This window comes from Mchenga conophoros, linkage group LG3 (assembly GCF_057382185.1).
Source record: "Mchenga conophoros isolate Kocher_MC1m ecotype Shallow Benthic linkage group LG3, M_conophoros_male_GT1.1, whole genome shotgun sequence".
Classification (NCBI taxonomy): Eukaryota; Metazoa; Chordata; class Actinopteri; order Cichliformes; family Cichlidae; genus Mchenga; species Mchenga conophoros.
The window spans coordinates 79,848,979-79,871,318 of NC_140528.1; the positions used below are offsets into that span (position 1 = coordinate 79,848,979).

General features: G+C 40.6%; 1 protein-coding gene across 3 annotated transcripts in view; it reads left to right on the top strand.

The window, feature by feature from the left end:
• Positions 1–895: 895 nt before the first annotated feature.
• Positions 896–22,340, top strand: part of sorcs2 (sortilin-related VPS10 domain containing receptor 2) — a 359,359-nt gene continuing 337,914 nt past the window's right edge. For 2 of the 3 annotated variants that reach the window (XM_085267444.1, XM_085267445.1), the window contains exon 1: positions 896–1,347. In XM_085267444.1, coding sequence (XP_085123570.1) covers positions 1,012–1,347 — 336 coding nt within the window. In that variant the 5' untranslated portion in view covers positions 896–1,011. The remainder of the gene's footprint in view (positions 1,348–22,340) is intronic. The other variant, XM_085267446.1, reaches the window with a different exon arrangement.

Here is a 22,340-nt window from a genome sequence, read left to right on the forward strand (position 1 = left end):
TACCTGCTATATTAGAAAAACATGTAATCTGAAAGTAAAGGTGAACTCTTGTTTACATATAACCCCAAATACTACAAAACCACCGAGTCATAGTTTAATTCTGCCTCCAAGTGTAATTGGATACGAGAACAGATGCAGGGAGTGGAGCTATTACTTTGTGAGATCAAATGTGAACTCTGACCCTTTGGCCAGCTGGCAACCAATACACAGAGGGACGGATGTCATGCATGCTTTTTTTAAGGTCATTTTATTGTTTCTATCAGTTAAATTAAAGAAAAAGATAAGTTAAAGAAATAAATATAAATTAGAACTTATGACCAACTCATTCAACCCTCACTTTATCTGACACAAAGTTACTAAACATGTCCATGGTACTCATAAATATAACAAATAGAATAAAACAGATAAGCAATAAGCAACTAAATCTAACTCAGAAAATGTCAGTGTGTATGTAAGTTTAATACATAAATGTATTTTCAGCATATTTCCCACCCGAACAAAAAAGCTATAGACTCAACAGTGGTTAAGCATGTTACTAAGTGACCATCAGGAGTTGCTGATTATCAGTCTATGCCCTGACATCAGCAGATAAGCATACGAAGGTCGCGAAGACTAAACCACTGCACCACTACGTCAGTTGTGGATCACTGTGACACTGATCACGGTCGAATTCAGTTTGAAACCAACAAGAAACACACAATGTTGTTAAAAATAACGGCAGTGATTTTAGGCAGTGCTGCCGTCATGTTGGAACTCTTTATTTAGATGGATGGAGTGATGCGAGCTCAGTACAGCTGCAGGACAGCAGATGGCACCGCTGCATCGTCCTGTGGTTCGTACTTGGCACCGAGACTCGTCCACGTTGTTCTCACTGTCTGACTTCGCTCCAGTTCCCCTCCCTCTATCCCTCCCTCACTCTCTCTTCCTCGGTTTACAGTATACACCTATCTATCTCCCACAAGCAGTCTCTTCATCAGTCTCCGCGTTACGGGCGCTAGTACGGCGTAAAGCATGGCACCTCTCCGTCCCGAAGAACCGGGTTCAGCTGCTGCGTACCTCTGCGTCTTTCTGTTGACCGTCTCGGCCTGGATGGCACTACCGGGACCCGTGCGCTGTGGCAGCGTGGCTTTAAACCGGCGAGGCTGGGAGGATCGCACGTTTGACTTGAACGGCGGAGAAAGAGGCTTCCTGCCGGGCCAGAAAGCAGTCGGGGCGGGGAGCACACCCCGCTTCAGAAGAGCCCTGTCCTGGGATAAACAAATGTCCCTGCTCAGCAGCTCGTTCGTGCTCAAAGGGGATGCGACCCACAACCAGGCGATGGTCCACTGGACAGGAGAGAACAGCAGCGTAAGTAGCCTCTCTCCTCATCCTGTCCCGTCTCGAGCCACTGGTTCATGCACCATCCCTATAGCCCCTTCTTTGTCACCTTCCACCATCCGTCACTCCAGCGTCAGCGCACATCACTAAAAACAAGTTATTGTTCTCGCAGTAGGCTGCTGCTGCGGCTGCTGCAGACGCACACTGCGCGCCTCTCAGGGAGAAGAGGCACGGTGTGGTTTTTATGCACCCAGGTGGTCCACCTGGAGGCGCCGTGGATGTTTAAAGGCTCCGGGCTTTGTTGAAGCATCGGGACTTTTTAATGGCTTCGTGCAGGGGGTGGGGGTGGCTCAGGGTCACGAACATCTTGTTATTGTCTGTTTATTCTGCTCAGAGAAAGTCAAACATTCATAATGGAACGTATTATTACCGGATTCCTTACTATGAACCCCCTTTTTTCGTACGCAACGTAATTGAAGTAAAAAGAAGAAATGGCTCATTTTAATTTGGGGCAGAGGCCAACCGGATGGGAGGCGGTTTAATGTTCACTTAGTGCCCCGGGTCCCCTGACCCCAATTTGAATTACAACCTCCTGTGCCATTGTGTACCATGACATTAGGAAGTCCAAGGACGCACCGAGAGCACGGAGCCAGTGTGGAGACAAGGGGTGCGCGCTAAACAGACAGCTGGGTACTTAATTTAGTTACATGAAGACATGACTGAAATATTGATGGAGCCTTTTATTCATGAATTTTGCAGTGCCTTGTTTATTTGTGGTTTGGAACCCAGTTTGGCTTAAACGAAAATGGATGTCTTGGTCTAGGCAACTTTTTTACACCTTCACAGCCACTGCCGTTTAAATAAAGCACATGTAGGACAGATTTCAGACATTTGTGGCATATATATGATATAGATCCCTCTGACAGCATTATTAAATGCTGTCAGAGGGGTCAAAATAGCAAAACCCATAGCCTACATAGACATATTTTTTAGATTATCTGTGTTGTGGGTGAAACAGCCCGAAGTATGATACAGCTATTCTAAGAACATACTGTGTTTTTTCTTAGCCTTCACTTTAATCACAGCAGCTACACTAAACAAGAGTAGTCTTTGTGATGTATATTGACAGAGGCTGGGTGGGGAGGTGGAAAATGGTGTCTGGTGGGGACATCACTTGGAATGAGAGCCTTTTTGTCAGACTATCACATTAAATGTGTCCCTAGAAGTAGCTGTAAGCACTCCTGGGGGTGGAAAAATAATGTGAAGGAGGAATTTCCTGAACTTTCATAACAAATTGATTGCTAAATAACATAATGTAACAAATGTAGGATTATGGAGGCTAAGGAGAATTTAAAGGTGATGCAGGCAGCTCTGCTTGTTGGTGGGTAGAAATGCAAGTAGAATTTAAGGTCAGTGCCAGTAGCTAGAGCTCTTGAAAGCACAGTATACTGGTGTTTGCTGCGGGAGAGAGATGGAATCATGATTTGAATGCAAGTGTTCTAAATTTTTAAGTAGTTTAATCTATACTTTGTCTCCAGCTGTGTTGTTGTTGTTGTTGTTTTTTAACTTTTCTAAAGGATTACTTGTGGAAACCAAGTCTAAGCCTTAAGCTTCCATATGGGTTTTTCCAGTTGCAGTGGTTGGCTAAATTCAGCCTGCAATGATGTTTTTCTGTTCTTTTTTTTTAGCAGGTTGAAAATGGTTGGTTTTAGATGGTTTCTTTAAAAATTCTAATGGTACGTGCTTGTGAGATCTGCTTTTGATGGTTTTATTCTAATTGGAAAGGATGAACTAACACGCTAGGCTTGATTTCATTGGGAATTTTAGCACTAATTAGCTTAACTTAATGGTGGCATTAAAGCAGCTAGATGTCACTCTTTTGACAAGATTATCAAAGCCCTGATAAATAATATATATAAGATAATTAATATATCTTTTTTTTTTTTATCTTTTTTTCCTAAAATCAATAACACAACAAATCAAAGCAAAAATAAATTAATTTATTCAGACAACATTACATTTTACTGATTCTTTAGTAAATATAGTTCTTAATTTCCGTTTGAGATCAGAGTCTGGTTTGAAATAATGAATGTGCTCAAACAAACATCCCAAAATCACTATTGAGAGCAACTCGCCACAAATCAGTAATGACTTGTGGGATTATACTACTTTGGCATTTAAGACGGGGCATTTAAGTAATAAAAAATTGACATTCTCCCAGTGGACTCAAGCCTATCTTGCAATGAACTTCCTGTCTTCATCTCTTCTTCTTCTTCTTTTCTTTTAATCGAGGCAATGTATCCTCGGGGATCTTAGCGCTCAGACTCTGCCAGCCATTGGAACTCCAAGTTTGACTTATCTTCAATTAACTTGGTGTGGGTATGTACTCTGAAAGGTCGATGAGACTGAGTTCATCCCAGCCTAATAAACACAGAAAAATGGTGCCATTCAATTTCCCTAAGGCTGACATTTATGAACAGCAAGCAGATTGATGGAAGGGAAAAAGGAATTTCTGCCTCTCTTCATGTTTCATGATGTCATTTTTGCATCTTTGATGTTCCAAATGTAATCCCTTGATGAAAGGGTCAGGAGTGCAGAAGACTTCAGATGTCGCATCGGTCTTGATGATGGCTTGTCAGAGATGTAATAGAGACCACCTAGCAGTTAAAAAAAGGATAACATGCACGCCTTCCTTTAGTTATTCAGGCTAATTATTGCATGTAATGTGTATATGCTGTTCTGGGCCCCGTCAACTTCTGGCCAGACTACAAAGTGTTTTTTAGACTTATTCAGGTACCTTTATAGTAAAAGTGCTGTCATTAAAAATAGTTTGCTCTGTGTACTCTCTTCTGTCCCCGTGGCAACTGTCACTTTTCTTGGGCAATCCTTGATTGGTCAATTGATGGCTTAAAGCATAAAAGAGCCTTCCCTCAGGCTACCTCCAGAGGTGTCTTTGAAGAACAGAGAACACAGTTATATGTGTGTGAGAGAGGCTGCTTTAGAACAACAGAGCAGTGAGAAGAGGTGGAATTTAGATCCAGACAGAATCAGTGAAGCAGTAAAAATTATTTTCAGTCCAAGTTCTACCTAATTGGTATTTAATAATCCAAAACAGAACATGTTAAAGGTCACAGCTCCTTGAAAATATTCATGAACCACAAAAGACTGAGAAGATAAAATAATACCAAAATAAAGAAATAAATTAACCAGTACTACTTAGCTGATTATCCAGTGTATTATATGTCTGCATCTCTCATTAAGTAAATACAGTGTACAAGTGTAGTTTTTTACCTGTTTACTGACACATACACGTATTCCAATTATAGTTATATAACGGACTTGGATATAATGTGTAAAATGCGAGCTTTCATTTGAGGATATGGTAAACGGCCTGTACTTGTATAGCGCTTTACTTAGTCCCTAAGGACTCCAAAGCGCTTCACACTACATTCAGTCATTCACCCATTCACACACTGGTGATTGCAAGCTACATTGTAGCCACAGCCACCCTGGGGCGCACTGACAGGGGTGAGGCTGCCGGACACTGGCGCCACCGGGCCCTCTGACCACCACCAGTAGGTAACGGGTGAAGTATCTTGCCCAAGGACACAACACCTGAGACTGTCCGATCCCGAGCTCGAACTGGCAACCTTCCGATTACAAGACAAACTGCCAACTCTTGAGCCACGATCGCCCACATTCAAATTGGAGGAAGGGTTTAGGAGTTCCTCTTTTTTTTTAGTTCAGCCTACTAAATTAAAGCTTAAAGTCTTCACTTCATCTGCATCTGAGTTGTTTCATTTAAAATTCATAGTGCTAATGTACAGAACCAAGATTAAAAAAAAGTTCAAAAAGTTCACTGTCCAACTATTTATGGACCCAACTGTATGAAAGAGAAAACAAAGCAGCAGGCTTGTTATATCGCACTCTTTCAGGCTGATTGAATTCTTTTATCTGCACTAACATTGAGTTATTTCTCAATGTTAAAATTCACTATTTAAACCTGCTCCTGCTGCTAAAGTAACCATTGTGATGAAATTCTTAATTGCTTTTCATGGAAATCAAGTTGTTATTAATGATAAGAAAATTCTCCCCTTTCAAGTATACAAGAGAACTCACCAAATTATTTGCAATGGCACCACATACATTTATTTACCCAGTGACTGATTGTGTTTTTCCCAAATACTGCTCATATTCAGAGAAATGTTCAAAGAAAAGTATATTCACATATCTCACTATTATATTACTATTATATTGGATATGGAGTGATTGCTATATGACACTACTAATGATGTATAGTCCATTAAATTGCTTTAGTTCTTCCATAAACTGAAAATGAGACAGCATTTAACTCATGATGTTGATCAAGTTGAAAAATGTACTAAATTAATATTATGTTTTAACCAATAAGACTTCAGACTAACAATAAAGATCACAGATACATCAGGAAAGTGTTTGCCTGAGTCATAGGTTAAGGTATCTGAATTTTATACAACTGAAGTTCTTCTAGAAGCCAGAGGATCTGCTCCCTGCGGATTATTAAAAGAATGCAGGTTTAGGGAAGCTCTGAACTGGAGTCACTTTGGATGGAGTGGTTATACCAGACTTCTGAATGATGGAAACCTCCGTTATTGAAAGCACTCTCCTTGTGATTCTCTCCCTCGGATCTCTCTCCTTGACTTGTCGACTAGCCTGGGGGAATTCTGTGTTTATTTCTCTCCCTTTATTTCTAGGTCCTCTCTGTGGTGATGTGAAGCATTAATGTCTACATGTGTGTCCCTGATGTGCGGATCTGTACTGGCTGGGAAACAGCCCTCAATATTTAGTGGAGTTTCTCTATACATTTTTTATGGATTGATTGTTTTGTGGCAATAACATTGGCATGTCAGTCACACTGCTTTTAAATTTGCAAGCCTATGTGTGCTGTTGTTGATTTTTTTAAAATTTATACAAATCACAACAACAGTCGCCTCAAGGCATTTTATATTGTAAGGTAGACCCTACAATAATACATAAAGAAAAAAACTCCAACAATCATGTGACCCCCTATGAGACAGCACTTTGGCAACAGTGGGAAGGAAAAACTCCCTTTTACCAGGAAGAAACCTCCAGCAGAACCAGGCTCAGGAGAGAAGACCACTTTGAAGACCACTGTGGTCTGAAAACTCCTGCTCACTCTGTCTTTAAACCTAACCCTAATCCTAAGGCCACATTTTGGAGTAAAGCAGAATTTATATATTTTTTGTTGTATGCTGAATGTTGGGCAGCATGGTCATGCAGTGATTAGCACTGTTGATTTGTAGCAATAAACTTGTAGGTTCAATTCCACCATTTGTCCTGGGTGGACTATGTGGGCTTTGCCTGCACTCCCCTGTATACATTGGTACCCCAGCTTCCTCCCACAGCTTGCAGTTAGTAGGGTTAGGTAAACTGGTGATTCGAAGTTGCTCTTAAGTTTAAATGGTTGTCGGTTTCTCTATGCTAATCTGTGACTGACTGGAAAGCTGTCCACAATGTACGTATGGAACAATTTGGACAGTGTTGGGGAGTAATGGAATACATGTACCAGCTTTATGTATTTAAGATACAAAATATGAGTAACTGTATTCCATTTAATTCCACTATTTAAAAAGTTGGTATTCAGAATACAGTTACTTTGTTGAAATAAATTGATTACACGGCGGTCTTTTCCTGTTTCGTATGTTAGGCTATGCTCTTTCTATTTTTGGTAATTCCACGCCGAGGCTCTAACGCATAATGACATGAAAAAATATTTTTACAAATGATTTAATATGAAGGCAATAGGCAGTTTTCGGCTACAAGCATGACACGGAACCCAACTTATTAGCCAGAGATCCCTTTACTACGGTTCGGAGCCGCGGATCTGTTTTATATACGCGCAGAATAGTTTGCTATACGAGATCGCTGCAAAAAGTGCAGCCTTACCTAATGTCCACCCTCCTCCTGTTACTCGTTTTATATTAAGATTTAAAAATCTAGTTGGTATTGGTATGGCGAGTAACCTTCAGTAATAGTAATAAAGCACAGAGCAGGTTACTTTTAAAATGCATTCCACTACAGATGCCCCAACTACATGAATGTAGTTGGGGCATCTGTAGTGGAATGCATTTTAAAAGTAACCGTCCCAACACTGAATTTGGATGCAAACCACATTACTAACTAGGGGTGCAACCAAATAATTTCTTATATAGAATATCGGTCAGATATTGACTCAAAGTGACTGAGTGGAAATCTGTCACAATCTATTTAATTACATTTTACATTCCTCTGCCCAAAGCTGATGTACCACTTTCAGTAGCATGACTAAAAGCTATTTTCAGCTGCTTCCTTGTCACAAGGGTCCCACAGCAGTTGGCGCTGCATGTTTGAATTGGCACAGTTCTACACCAGATGCCCTTCCCAAAGCAAACCCAAAGGGGGATTTGTACCTCTGGCTGGAATTGAACCGGCAACCGTAGCGAATATGTAGTAGCACAACCAAAAGTCCTAATGTCAACCTAAAGATGGCTCTAGATCAGGAGTCAAAGTTAAGTCTAAGTGATGCACAGCTCCCCAAAGTGAGAAGCTCATAGCAGTGAATAGCTGTTTCCACTTACCTCTGTTATGCTCCTTGTCATTGCACATAGAATAACTACCTAAGTATACTCATCCTTCTTTTCACCATTTTCAGTCTATTCCTCAATTGATAGTATTAATGTCAATGTTATCGTCCACATTAACTGTTGTCTTTGCGTTGCATATTACAGAATTGTAGGTAATACCACCTTTAATACACCATCCCCATTGGATACCTTGCTTACACCATCTTCAGATTGCATGCATCATTTCAGTCAGTTGGGTCTGGGGATTATCTGTCTGCTGCATACGTCTTATCTAAACATCATATTGGTTGAATTTAAATAGAGTATTTAGAGGGAGCCGGTTTCATAATAAGGTTGCTTTCCTTTATTTGCATGCAAAATCATGGCTCATGCAGGTGTGTACACATGGACACACACACGTCCAAGCTGTAACAATACGTGGCCATATTCTTAACATGCACGTGCACACACACATTTGGGTCTCTTGGGTCCTGACTTAATGTGAAAGGCATTTGTTCACGCTTCACATACTGAACAGACAGGTTATTTGGCCCCTGGTCGTTCTGCGGTGGAAAATTGTTTGCACATGTGAGGAGAGCCTTTCTCGTCATTTATCTTGTCTGTCCTCATTGGTCCTGCTTAAAAAGATACTCCAAACCCCAGACTGTAAATCATCAGAGCTGTTTGCTCACTTCTTCTCTATCTCTGTTTAAAATGAATCACACACTGTCTCCAAATTATAAAGTGCACTATCACCACAACACGCTTGCCAACCAGCAAGGCCTTCAGGACACATCTAAGCATGTCACAGTGTCACTCCACAGTATTGAATGGCTCCGGGCTTCATTGTCATGCTTGCTGTGCATAATGCTACTGTAAGGGTTTGGACGATATATCTCTGTCATCTTATGTCATCCCAGGACTGCTTTAAAATATTAAATGTTCCAAAAGCTATATTTTGAATTACAAAAAGTCTAAGCCACTTTTGCAGAATAATAATGTTAGTTCAATATTTTCTCAGTGGATTATGACCAGAATTTCTTTGGGATATCCAGCTATATTCCAGCATGCAAAACACGGGAATTGTATGTGACTACACTATTATTGTTTCATACTAATTCCATCTACAACATGACAGTTGACATTTTGATGATTTATGTTCTTTATCATGAAAATAGATTGCTATTGTGACCAAATCCATTAATCACAGTGAAGGAGTAAGATTATAATTTTTCAGAATTCCCTTCAGAAGTTGACTGAGGTGCTTCATTACTCTTGGTGCCAGTGGAGATCTTTATATTGGTGAAATAAAGATCTTTATACTAAGTGAAAATACATGATAAGGCAAACATTCTAAGTAAACTTGCCTTTTTGTTACTTTCTGAATATTATAACCATTTAAGTGGTTGAAGTCAAAAACATACCAGCATAAATATGTAACTTAAACCAGTGTCAGGTTTAGCTACTCACGACCACATCACTTAAATCTAATCTGGCTATCTAACACTGCAGAGATGGTAATAGTCCTGAGTTTGAAGCACGATGTGCATATATCTATTGGCACAATTAACACAGACTACAAGTGCAAGTTAATTATCTGAAAAATAAAAGCACAGCAGACCATCAAGCTCATTGTTCAATAAGATATTTATCCGAAGCCTTCATCAGTGTTGGCACATGGCTGCTCTTTGCCACTTGGCGGTAGGTAGTGTTTGCCAGTTCAATGCTATGGTTAACTTGCTAACAAGACCTTGGAAAAGTACATGAGGCAGCATGCTACTGTAGTGTTACTGTCTAATTAAGTGTTCAGTGACACCAGGCAGATGCTGGTTGCCCAGGAGCTAAATAAAAGCATCGAATCACCTTTGAGTTGGAGGCTATTCTGAGGCTGCTGGCGTCAGTGCTCACAGACTGCTTGCTCTGTATGTGAGGTGCATTGTTATACAATTATTCTCTTTTCCTGTATGCTCTTTAACTTGTTTTCTGGCTGGAAACCTTCAAAGACTTTAAAGTTATTAAAGATGTGTGTTTACTTGTATATTTGTACATGCAATGGATCAGAGGGATACTGGTTACCAGAGCGGCTGCCAAAACAGCTAGCTGGCAAACTGCAGGACACAAGAAAGCCCCTCGTCTGCTTGAACATTCAAATTTTCAGCCCTTTGTTACGGTGCAAAAATATTCTCAGCATGTGCTCATTGTTTTTCCAGATTTGTCCCTGTAAACAGAGGGCTTTCTTTTCTGCTTCGTTCCCCTGTTGTTTTGTGCTCCTCTCAACATCTTCTGCAGCTCAGCTGTCATGGTCGAACGTTCCTGTTCGTGTTGCCCTGGTAACCCACATTGGAATCCTGTCAGGGTCTTCCAGTGGTTTGGTTCCTGATATGAATTTAGAATGGCCCCTCACCATGCACGTCTCTGAGGTCCTGCATATTTTATGTAGAGCTCTGGCATAAATATATGCCAGTCATATTGAGATTGTCAGGTGAAACCCTTGTACCTCCAAACGTGAACTTTTCAGTAACAAAGGAATGTGACCTTTGGCTTTGTGGCAACCATCGTATTGGATTCTGACAATATTTGTTAGTCTTTGTCTCAGCCAAGTCAGATATCTGGACGACCAGCATGAAATTTCCCATTTTTGGATTTATGGTTCTCTTTGCGTGATTTCATTATAAGTTTAGTGGTCTGCTGACCTCTCTCACAATTAGGACAAACACCATATTAGATCAAGATTCATTACCAAAGACTTTATGGGACTAAACCTTTGTATTCACAGTGTCCAGAGGATAAATGCTTTCATGATAAATTAGATTTATCATGAAAGCATTTCGAGTAGATTAGAGCACAAGCACGTTCCCCACTGGATGCTTCATTGAGCACTTTGCACACTTTTACTGTCACTTGGTTACTGGTTACTTAGGCAAAAATATAAGTGTTACACGCAGTGTTATAACCGGTGTCTTGTGATCTAAAGCAGATAAAGTTCACAAATATGAATTTTATTTGTGTCCCAAGGACAGCCACTTACATATACTGTATTATATTATATTATATTATATTATATTATATTATATTCATTGGCCTCTTCATGAGTGTTATCCTTTTGGGTGTAAATTTAAAAAAAAAACTGTCAACAGATTATTGAAAATGAAGTCTTAAAAAGACCAGTTAACTTTTCACACAGTTTTATGGAAATTACAATGCATAGATATATAACGCTTGCTGTATTTCTGTAGGTTTGTTGTATGTTGTGTGCGTGAGGGGTGGTGGGAAATGTCTGCCTGCCTCCAGCCACTGGAGGACTAGTGGGAAAGCTCTCCCTATAGCGCCCCTCTGAGAATTGTGAAATGCAGTCCAGCAGGGTTTCTCCAGTATTTCGCGTTCACAGTAACACACTTAGAGATTGGATCTTCTCTCCTTTGTGCTAAGCCTTTGCCTTTCTATCAGCCCCCCTCAGAATCTGAATCCCACCTCTCCCTGTGGACCGGGTTTATTTTCATTTTCTTTTGTAAGCCATTTGTACAACAACAGCATGAAGCTTTTCACACAAGCCAGGCATCAAGAAGAATTGTCCTTGTTTTGGGTGGCAATTGCTGAAGGCAAGTACAAAAATACATAGTAAATGCTCAAAGTTTAAAACTTCACCATTATGTTTGATTTTTATTTATTAATTTTTTTAAGTTCAAAATTTTTTTTTGCACCTTACCTCGGAGTCCACTAGAAATCTTAAAAAAAAAAAAAAAGAAAACATGAATTCCCCAGTCTGAGACTTGGATGCCATGTCATTTGCTAGTGTTGATGGGGGTTTGTCCACTGTGGTTCATGTGGACAAACCACATGAAACACAGTGGACAACCACAGTGGACAAACCCCCATCAAACACAGGCGATGCAGCCATCTACAAGAAGAATTTAGGGTGTGTCATACTTCCATATGCTGACAAATGAAGTGGAAGCAGAGAAACACTCAACTTGGGCTTCAGTGACGCCTTAGTTGTGCCACAAGCTGATTGCCTCCACATCTATGGAACACCAGGGCTGATGTAATGAATTAATTAAATACGTCTCTGAAAACATCTGAGCACTTTTGTTCAGATGTTTTCACTTTTGCAAAGAGGCTCTATCTTGACAAACCAACCAGATATCTGAAGATTAAACCACTACATTCTCGGCTAAAAAATATTAAAAGTGTATTTGTTGACACACAAATAGGGCTTTTTAAAGTACAGTTCTGTCAGTTTCCACATGCCGGTTGTTGGTGTGCAGAAACACCTTCTAAAAACAATGGCCACCAGGCCAAAGCAATGGTTTTGACTCGATCAGCGTTAGCCCCGCCCCCTGAGTTTGATGGGTGAGGTTGACAGATAAAATTATTTCATGGTGAGACCTGAAGGAGTCAAGTGTGCCAAAATGAATTAATTAAATACAACATTAAATAATTTAAATGTGTCAATAATTAATTAAAATGTGAAATAAATAATTAATTAATTAAATGTGTCAAAAATATTTATTTAATTGTTTATTTCCCATTTTTATTAATTATTTCCAATTTTATTTAATTATTGCCACATAATTAATTATTTAATGGTGTATTATTCATTATGTCAGTCCTGGCATTCCATACCCGTCATGCTGCACTGATGTCAATATAAAGTTTATGTGTATTGCACATTTCATTCCATGTAAACTTAATGTGCTTATCAAAAGAAATTAAAACATAATTATTTTTAAATGAATTGGGGTTTTTAACGAATGATCTTAGGCTTTCTGATTTTCATGAGCCATAATCATCAAAATTACAAATTAAATTAAAATTTGAATTATAAATGTAATTAAATTTACACAAAAACACTCTAAAATATTTGAATTTATGTGTAATGAATATAGAATATATGAAAATGTACTTAATTCAAATAAATTATAACTTCTTGACAATATTTAGTTTTTTTTAAATACACTAGTCTTGCCTGGGTAATGTGGATTCATCTACTTATATTTAATTGTTTAGGAGCACCTCGCATCATGAAAGTTTTCTCCTTCATTTTTAAAGGCTCTATGAGGCCCAGTCATGCACTCCTTCTGGCTAATATTCACTCAGACTTTCCTTGAAGCGAATCAAGTTAATTAGCAGTTAATTCGATTTTTCACACCCTTTCTTTTTACTTAAAACAGCATTAATTAAAGGTTCTCTGGTAATTCCTTGTGGATGAACGACATACTTTTCAAACTGGGAATTCTGAGGATTCTCTGAAATGCTCTTTTTATCATTGTGAGAATCTGTGTAAATGGATTTCAGAAAATTGCAAGGGAGCTTCTTCAGGTTTACATCCAAGGAACCCAATTTTGCGTTTTTAGAGAAATTATTTTATAGTTGATGTAGTTTCATAGTTTTGCTGCTTTCCTGATTGGGTGAAAATTTACCTTAATGCTAATGTCCAGGTTTGAACTCAGTGCAATTCAAAGCAACCTTGCCTCCCATGTTCAGGAGTGATGTTCTCTCTAGCTGTGCTCGCACACTGACACACACCTACACACAAGTCGATTTGAAGCAGTGAAAACAGGAATTATCCATGTGTTGATGGACATGAAACTTGCCAGTAATAATTCTCTTTCCCTGAAAAAAAAAAAGTGGGCTGAATGTTTGTGACTCATGTTGATAGCAATTAGCACACCGGTGTATCATGGTGTGCTATACATGTGGTGTTGGTGGCGAGCATGTGTGGGAGGAAAGGAAATGAAAGAAGGGAAAAAAGGAGAACAGGCAACCAGTAACTGTGCACTGAGGCTTCTTTTATCTAAACTCTGCATACTCCTCGGTTGGTTTTTAACAAATGTGCTGTCAAAAACAGTGGTTGTTTTACATGAAAAAGACAAGGCCATGCGCTGTGATCTGACGCTGGCAACAATATAACGGGCTCCCAGGCTGCTACTTGCAGCTTGCGCTCTCCCTGTGGCTCTCGTCCTCTCTGTGTGGTTTACTTTTGGTTGATTGAAAGGAGATGTGTGCCAGTGAGTCAAAGCAAAGATGCAAAGCAGCGACAAATTCACTTAATGTTTGGAGTGCAGCTTGTCACAACAGTGGCATCAGGTGATTCCAGTCTGCATTGTAAAAGAAGAAGTTGGCAAGATTCTAAAAATAGTCTTAAATACAAACCAGGGGTGATTATGTGGCTTTTAAAATGGAGCTGAGATGTTTTAGTGTGAGATATCCATCTATGGATGCACCAATAAGCACAAGTATTTCTTCTTTTTCCTTCTTTCTAACACAGTTCTGCAGTTCTGGTTAGGAAGCAGAAGATAGCACATATATTCCAAATAAAGCAAACAAAAAAGGAACTGTTAAAAGGCCTGAAATGCAGAAAAAAAGCTAAACTATTACAAGAAATCCTACGAAGAAACACCAAAATGCAACCTTGATATCATGGTGTCTGCAAAAAGTTCCAAAATCCTAAAACTAAAAAAGAGCAGAGGTGCAGCGCTGTATCCACCTTCAGGCACTTATTACTGCATGATAATCCTCTTCTCTATCAGCATAAAAGCTGACAATAACGCCACAGGCTACATGTGAGTCATATGGAATAAATTATTATAAGTGCAGAATATGTACACGAGTGATATTTTATCTTGTCACTCCCTCCCAAAATTAGTTGGCAGGGAGTTTTATTGATCACTCAGATTTCTTTGCATTTTAGACCCCATTCCTACATGTCTGCCACATTTGTACAGAAAATGCATTTGCAGGTTGAGCAGCAGAGTTGAGTATGTGAGTTGTGCCAATGACAAACTTGCCAAATCTTCTCTGCCAATGCCAAACAGATTTATTGCCAAGAAGCATTGTTACAACAAAGAAATAATTGACCAAACACAAATTTACTCTTTTTCTATGCTAACAGGTGATGAAACTATTACGTAATTGCTTGATTCAGCTGTCTTGGCTAACTTTAGACAAATTTTTAAGAGTAGTTATTAAACCATCACCTGATCCTTTCTGATGACTGGTTTATATGAAGAGTTTCAGTCAGGATTTAGAGTAAATCGTAGCACAGAAACAATCTTGTTATGGCCTCTGACATTTTTTTTTTTTGCTTGTCCTGTTACATCTCAGCACAGCATTCAATTCAATATTTTACTACAGAGATTACAACAGACCATTGGTAAAGGAACTGCGCTGCATAAATTCCAATTTGTGCAGGCAAATGGGGAGTCTTGCTCATTCTCTACAGTTAGTCATGGAGCTTCAAAGGCTTACATGCTGGGACCAATACTTTTTACATTATACATCCTTAACTTTGGCAGTATTATTAGAAAACCATGCATTTTCATCATTATGCAGATGATACCAAGCTTTATTTTTCCATGAAGTTACATAATATAAATCAACTACTTAAATTACAAGGATGTCTTAAAGACAAAGGCCTGGATGACCTCTAATTCTCGCATGATGATGATGCATTGATGTTTTCTTGTTGACTCATTTTTTTTCCCACTAACTGCAAAAAAGACCGAGGTGGTGGCAGACCGGGGTGGTGGTCCCCATCTTTAAGAAAGGGGACCGGAGCGTGTGTTCCAACTACAGGGGAATCACATTCCTCAGCCTCCCTGGGAAAGTCTATGTCAGGGTGCTGGAGAGGAGAGTCTGTCCGTTAGTCGAACCTCGGATACAGGAGGAACAATGCGGTTTTCGTGCTGGTCGTGGAACACTGGACCAGCTCTTTATCCTCTTGAGGATACTCGAGGGCACATGGGAGTTTGCCCCAACCAGTCTACATGTGTTTTGTGGACTTGGAGAAGGCATTCGACCGTGTCCCACGGCGGTCCTGTCGGGGTGCTCCGGGAGTATGGGGTGTCTGGCCCATTGCTACAGGCCATTCAGTCCTTATACGACCGTTACAAGACCTTGGTCCGACAATAAGTCGGACTTGTTCCCGGTGGGTGATGGGCTCCGCCAGGGCTGCCCTTTGTCACCGATTTTGTTCATAATTTTTATGGACAGAATTTATAGGTGTAGCCAAGTGGCGGAAGGCTTTCACTTCGGTGGTCTCAGGATCTCATCTCTGCTTTTTGCAGATGATGTGGTCATGTTGGCTTCATCAGGTGATGGCCTCCAGCTCGCTTTGGAACGGTTCGCAGCTGAGTGTGAAGCGGTGGGAATGAGAATCAGCACCTCCAAATCTGAGGCCATGGTCCTCAGCCTGAAAAGGGTGGAGTGCCCACTCCGGGTCAGGAACGAGACCCTGCCCCAAGTGGAGGAGTTTAAGTACCTCGGGGTCTTGTTCACGAATAATGGGAGAAGGGAGCGGGAGATCGACAGACGGATTGGTGCAGTGGCTGCAGTGATGCGGACGCCGTACCGGTGTGTTGTGGTAAAGAGAGAGCTGAGTGTAAAAGCGAAGCGCTCAATTTACCGGTCGATCTACGCCGCTGTGGGTAGTGACCAAAAGAACGAGATCGCGAATACAAGCGGCAGAAATGGGCTTCCTCCAAAGGGTGGCTGGCCTTTCCCTTAGAGATAGGGTGAATAGCTCTGCCATTTGGGAGGGGCTCAGAGTAGAGCTGCTGCTCCTCAACATCTGTGGTGCACACATTGCTTGATTTATTTAATGAATAAATAAATATCATTGTGTACAAAACTTTAACAATACTTTATGACCTTTTGGCAAATTTATGTCATAGCAATTTTGCCAATTTTCATTGGTATTTGCCTTCATGCAGCCTTTGCAAACATGCTTGTGTGTAGTCCTCCAAAATCCCCACAGCTTGTAGCCTGATGTAGATGATACTGTGCATAAGTTGAATGCTGACTGGTTGAAAAATGAGCTGCAACCAGAAAGGAGGTGATTGTAGAGTTCAGCATGAGTGGGAAAAGCGCGGAAATATTTAAAGATATTAAAAGAACGGCTGCTAACTTTTCAGCTCTTAATTTGGTATAAGTCTGATCTTTTCCTGGCTGGGAACGACCAACAACAGCATAACCAAGAAGAGTTCACAGGGTTTGTGACACTGCCCCCTGGTGACAGTAAACAGCTGCAGCATGTAGATGACTTTTCTACATACATGCCCCCCCACCCCACCTCACCTCACCCCCAAACAAAAAACAACAACAACAACAATAAAACAAATCAAAAGCAGTAACAACACACACACACATACACACACAATTATTTACTGGCCCATGCTACTCCACAATATAGAGAGACAGTTTTCTTCCTCGTGGCTTACCTTATTGTTCTTACCTTCTCAAGTGCTCTCGTTGGGGACAAACTTCAGAGAAGTAATTCTACTGAAGCACCCTCTCTGTGACAGCCCTGCTCTGGGAAAAAGAGACATTTGAACGCTCTCTCTGTGCTTGAGAAGGTCTGTTTATTATTACAATTGGAACTTGTTTTCTTCTGACCAAGAAAGAAAAAGCGAGGTGAGTGAATGAAGGAATGCTGAAGCCTCTTTGGAATTATGTGTGTAAACACAGGCGGTGCATCACTCAGGTAATGAGATTCTCCTCTCTGCTTAAATTTGAAAGCCCCCCAGCACCCAAGGAGAACAAACAATCCCCCTTTCCAACCTTCTCTTTCAGAAAAATGCAAAATGCCACATTTGCCTCTTCTCCTGCCCCTTTCCTTCCTCGTCTACTTCTCCCCACTTGTGAATCTGGACAGGCTGTTTGTATGCAAATATATTGTTTGGATGACCCCCTGCCCACACACACACACAAACGCACACACGCTGGCGTGCTGAGGTGAACAACACTCCAGCAGGGCAGCAGTGGCTGGCAAAAGAAATCTTGCTTTCCCCCGGCCCCCACTTTAGAAAAAGAAATTATTGTGTGTATTCAGCAACAGGCCCAACTAGTTATCTCCTCTCTTGCTGTGGTTAATCCCCTCTTTCATTGTCATCTTTTTCTTTCCATTTGCCTCTGAAAAACAGCTTAGGGCCAAATGCAGCTCAAACCACCAGGCGATATCTGGCGTGTGGGGCCTTTTTCTTTCTCTGGGAGAGAACTGTGAAGCTGCTTTTGTAGAGAAGTCCGTGTTGATTTGTGGGATCATTGTGTAGGTCATTGCCAGATGCGTGTATGCTTCTGGACTGTGTGGTTTTTACAGAATTACTCATCAAAGTCAAAAAAGGGTTTCTAATGATACACCTAGCCTGTAGAAATCGGGTGCCAGCTTGTAAATGCCAATGTGAAGTCACTTTCCTCAACAGTTTCCATTATTACAGTCTCAAAACTTTGACAACTACTTGAAAATGTAGTTTTGGCCATTTGCAAGTTCATAGGACACATGGGCATCTGGGTAGTAATGTAGACCAAGGAAAAAAAATCTTTATCTTGAAAAACCTAATATAAGGTGAATTTTCTACAGCTGCTGGTACAGCACAGTTTTTTGCCTTTTACTGGGACCAGGTTGCATCTGTTATAAAAGGTCAACCTGCCACCATTTAGTCTGGAGCACTACAGTGACTATAGTAAAAGGAAGATTATTTCCATCTGCAGTAATTTATATTTGGCAGCAGGGCTCTGTTCAGGGACCTCCCTGTCTTCCATAAGTGGGAGAGAGCACAACTTCCCGCCCTTCCATGTGCACACGTGGAAAGCCAGAGGCAAGGACAGCAGCAGCATGAATCAACATAGAACAGAGCAGGCATTAGCAGCAAAACATATAACACTGTTTGAGTCAGATACAGCGTCACGGGGGGAGCACGGGTGAAAGCAGCCTGCAAAGCGGCTTGCAGTGTGGAGCAGCTGTGGGATAAGATTTGAAGGGTATTAGCTGAGCCATCAGATGATATAAGCTGGCACTGAGATCAATTGATCTGATGGGATGGCAGCTGAGCTTGACTTGACAGCCTACCTGAACCAATGCTGTGCATTTCAATTTTGAATGTCAACCGTTGTGCAACATTCAGTCAAGGTGCTTTGTTGCATCAGATTTGGTGCTGCCCAGAAGTTTCAGAAGTGGTTCAATAAATTCAAATGAATCTGGGCTGTTTCTTGTGGACAATCAGTATGGATGTAATTTGAAGGGGATAGGTCATTTTATAAAGCCTGTAAATGATGAATGAATGAATCCAGTCTTTATGTGATGAAGTATGAACCCTGCATCCGGGTCCAAACTGCTCCGCGTTTATTAAGGCTGTTGTGTTTTTAACATGTTTTAATGCTTTGTATCGTGTTCTGTTTAATTTGAACAAGCCCCTAAAAAAGGCAGTGATCACCGTCGGCCTCTCTCAGTTTTTATCACCACTGTTGATTTTAAAGCTCAGTTTTTAAAACCCTACGACGTAACTACAGCCCAGCCCATGCAGCAGTATATTAATGACTAACCTCGTATTGTGGATGGATTATCTCAGTTGTTCTCCTGACTGAAGTTTGGACCGTTTACTACAACTGCCATGCAATTGCATTTGTCCCTAACCATCAGACAATCACGTTTACTTTTATCGAGTGGAAAATGTTAGTGTTCATCAGCTTCACTGTTTATAATATGCTAACCATAGCTGTGTAGCTAGCCACCACATAGCACATCATTATATACCATCTAGCCCAAGTTCAGTAACCCTACAAAAGTCACTGCTGTTTAATTTTCTGTCTTCATTTATGTCGAAAGTAATAGCAGACCTGTATGTTTTAATTTTTTCAGAAATCCCTATTCGAACTTTATAAATTCCGTTTTCATGGATGCCTGGATGTTAAACTTCATTGTTACACCTGGTAGAGCAGACACACTGATCATTTTATTAAAGATGAAAGAATTTAGAAAGTTTTTAACTCTCAGTGATGCTGCAGTGTTCCTTTGACTTTGGGACCTGAAGTAGAGTTTGGACGGCTTAAAGACCAGATATTAAATTAAAAACCTTTAGTTGGGATTAGTTTTTTCATTTTGACTAATATTGAATATTGAAAAAAAAAATTAAAACTGACTTCCATGTTAAAAGTAGCCATTGTTCTTCCAGTGTCACCAGCTTTTTATTAAGTTGAAACATTCTTGAATGATCTGAACTAAATCAAGTTTATCTCTTCTCATATATCCAGATGTATTTTGACCAAATCAGGTACATTTACCTCAGCTAGATTTTCATTTATCAAATGAAAGGAGAACTGGTGTATCGTGATGTAAAAAATGATTAGAGCAAGCTGCACTAAGTAAAGCATCATTTTGGAACTAGCTTTTTGAGGCTTCTGCAAGTTGCTCACATCACTCCAGTGGTTTCTAATGAAAGTCATTAATTGAAACTAAGCCTAGATTCTTTTGAAGTAAATCTTTCTCTAAGGAAAGTCTGCAAAGCTGCTTTCTGAATGACGTCATTTGCAGATATGTGGTCACTGTTGGACCTGGCCTTGTTTCTCTACCCACACAGCACTGTGAAGAATAGCTTAGTCTGAGTAACATCAGAACAGGAAGTTCTTTACGATGAAAAACTGTGTCCTTGATGAAACACGACACTGGATTGCTTTTCAACTTTTATGCATGCATGCATGTGGGTTGCTGTCTCTGTATCTGTTCCATTCCAGTGGCCCATGGAAGGTGGACATTCTTTTCTGCACTGCTACAGTCTTGTTAAACCCATTTCCCCCCGTTAAACCTCATCTTTCTCACAGCCTCTTTTCTCAATCCACTCCTCCTCCTCCAATTCTCCTGCCAGTGAAAGGCGGTCAGTCACTGGCTATTCACTGGCAAAAGAACACAGTGTCTGATTGGTGTAAATGAAAAGTACTGGGGCTATTTTAATTGATTCTGTTTGCATCCTTTATCGCTGCATCAGTTTGGTTGTTAGTCAAATGGAAAAGATAAAGCGAACCTTTTTTTTCCCTTTCTTCCCACTTCCCTCATAAATCCTTTTACTGGAGCTGGCCTCCAACATGGCTGCCAGTTGCCAAGAAGCTGCCCTTATTTCCCCATCAGCTGCTGCCACTGGCCCAACACTCAGCATGTTTTGACACACTGGGTGGGGAGAAAGGGGAGAAAAGCTCTGGCTTGTGTCTCTCTCCACATCCGTCACAATGGCTGCCAAATTCCCCATGACCTCATTCTCATTAGCACTGCCTCCAATACATAGAGCCAGGTTGAAGCTCCTGGGTGAGGTGCACTGGCCCTGAATGATGACTCCTGCTGCATTTCTAAAAAGGGTTGGATATTTGCTCGTCACCACAGAAAGTACGCACAAAGTCTGCTGGTGTGTAAACATGGTGGATAATTATGCAAGCAGGTCTGTCGTCTTAGCGTGAGCTGCAGGAGTCCTCAAAGGTCTCGCAAATTAATTAAGTCGAGCAGTGGACTCTCGCACCAAATTTGAGAAGTGGTAGACCTCGGAGAAAAGCAGCCGTGTGGAATGTTTTTAATGGCAATTTGCCATTCTAATTAATAAGTTGTTGCTAGAGGCTGACAGCAGGGATATTTAGTCAAAGTTTGCAGCCAATTTAATAGGTAGATAAATGTGTCGCATGTTATTCTTCCTTTCAGACCTTTTATTCATTTGGAAAACACTCTTAGATAAGACTGATATATAGTTAGAAATAAAAATAAATAAATTAGACCTTTCAGAGGCAGGGCAATCTGCCATCATGATGATGTCCACAATATTTCGACTATCCCTGTTATTTACAGTATTTCTTTTATGCTTAATCGCTGCATTAGTAGCTAAAATCTTCTTACATCACTGTCTTTCTAACCTAAGGAGGCATTCTCTCTACCCAGAAGACATGCTGCTGGGTAGAGAGACGATAAAGTAACAAAATAAAAGACAATAATAAGGTTCCCCTTCTCAAAATCTCTACCCAGAGAGAGGATTATCTCACAGGAAATATCTTCATCTTTAAAAAGCTCCTAATTTTCTGTCTTTCTGTCGTTTTTTTCTTTGTGTTGCTACTTTTTGTATTGGTCTCTTCTAATTTTGTGCCGCACAAAAGAAGCTTTACCGCACACTGAGATCCACCCTGATAGAAAGTGAAGACAAAATGAACTCTCACCATTCCCCCACTTCCTCCTGATCTGTGCCATACATTTGTACTGTTAAACACAGCAACACCGTTTCAGGCAAATGCTGCTGGAAAGTGTGAAAATGAAAGAAAGTGAAATGAGCATTGCACTGTGGGGAATTTAGGAGTTTGTGACCTTATTATACAGGTGATGCTAACTGTGTGAAATGCTGATTGGCTTCAGTTAGCGCATGCACAACATGTGGGTCCCCATGGTACCATCACCATTACTGCTGAGAAGATTCCTTATCTGTCTGGCAGATGAGCTTATCTTTAGATAGATGGGATGCATGATTTTAATGATGCTAAAGGGGTGGTGTCGGGGTGGTAGGGAACACCTGGTACAAATCCATGTTACTGTGTAATAGTGGGGGCTGTGAAAACATCTGCACCGGAATGGAAAGTGGAATAGGGCATGCAGACAGAGGGTGTGAATAAGCAAGCTGATTG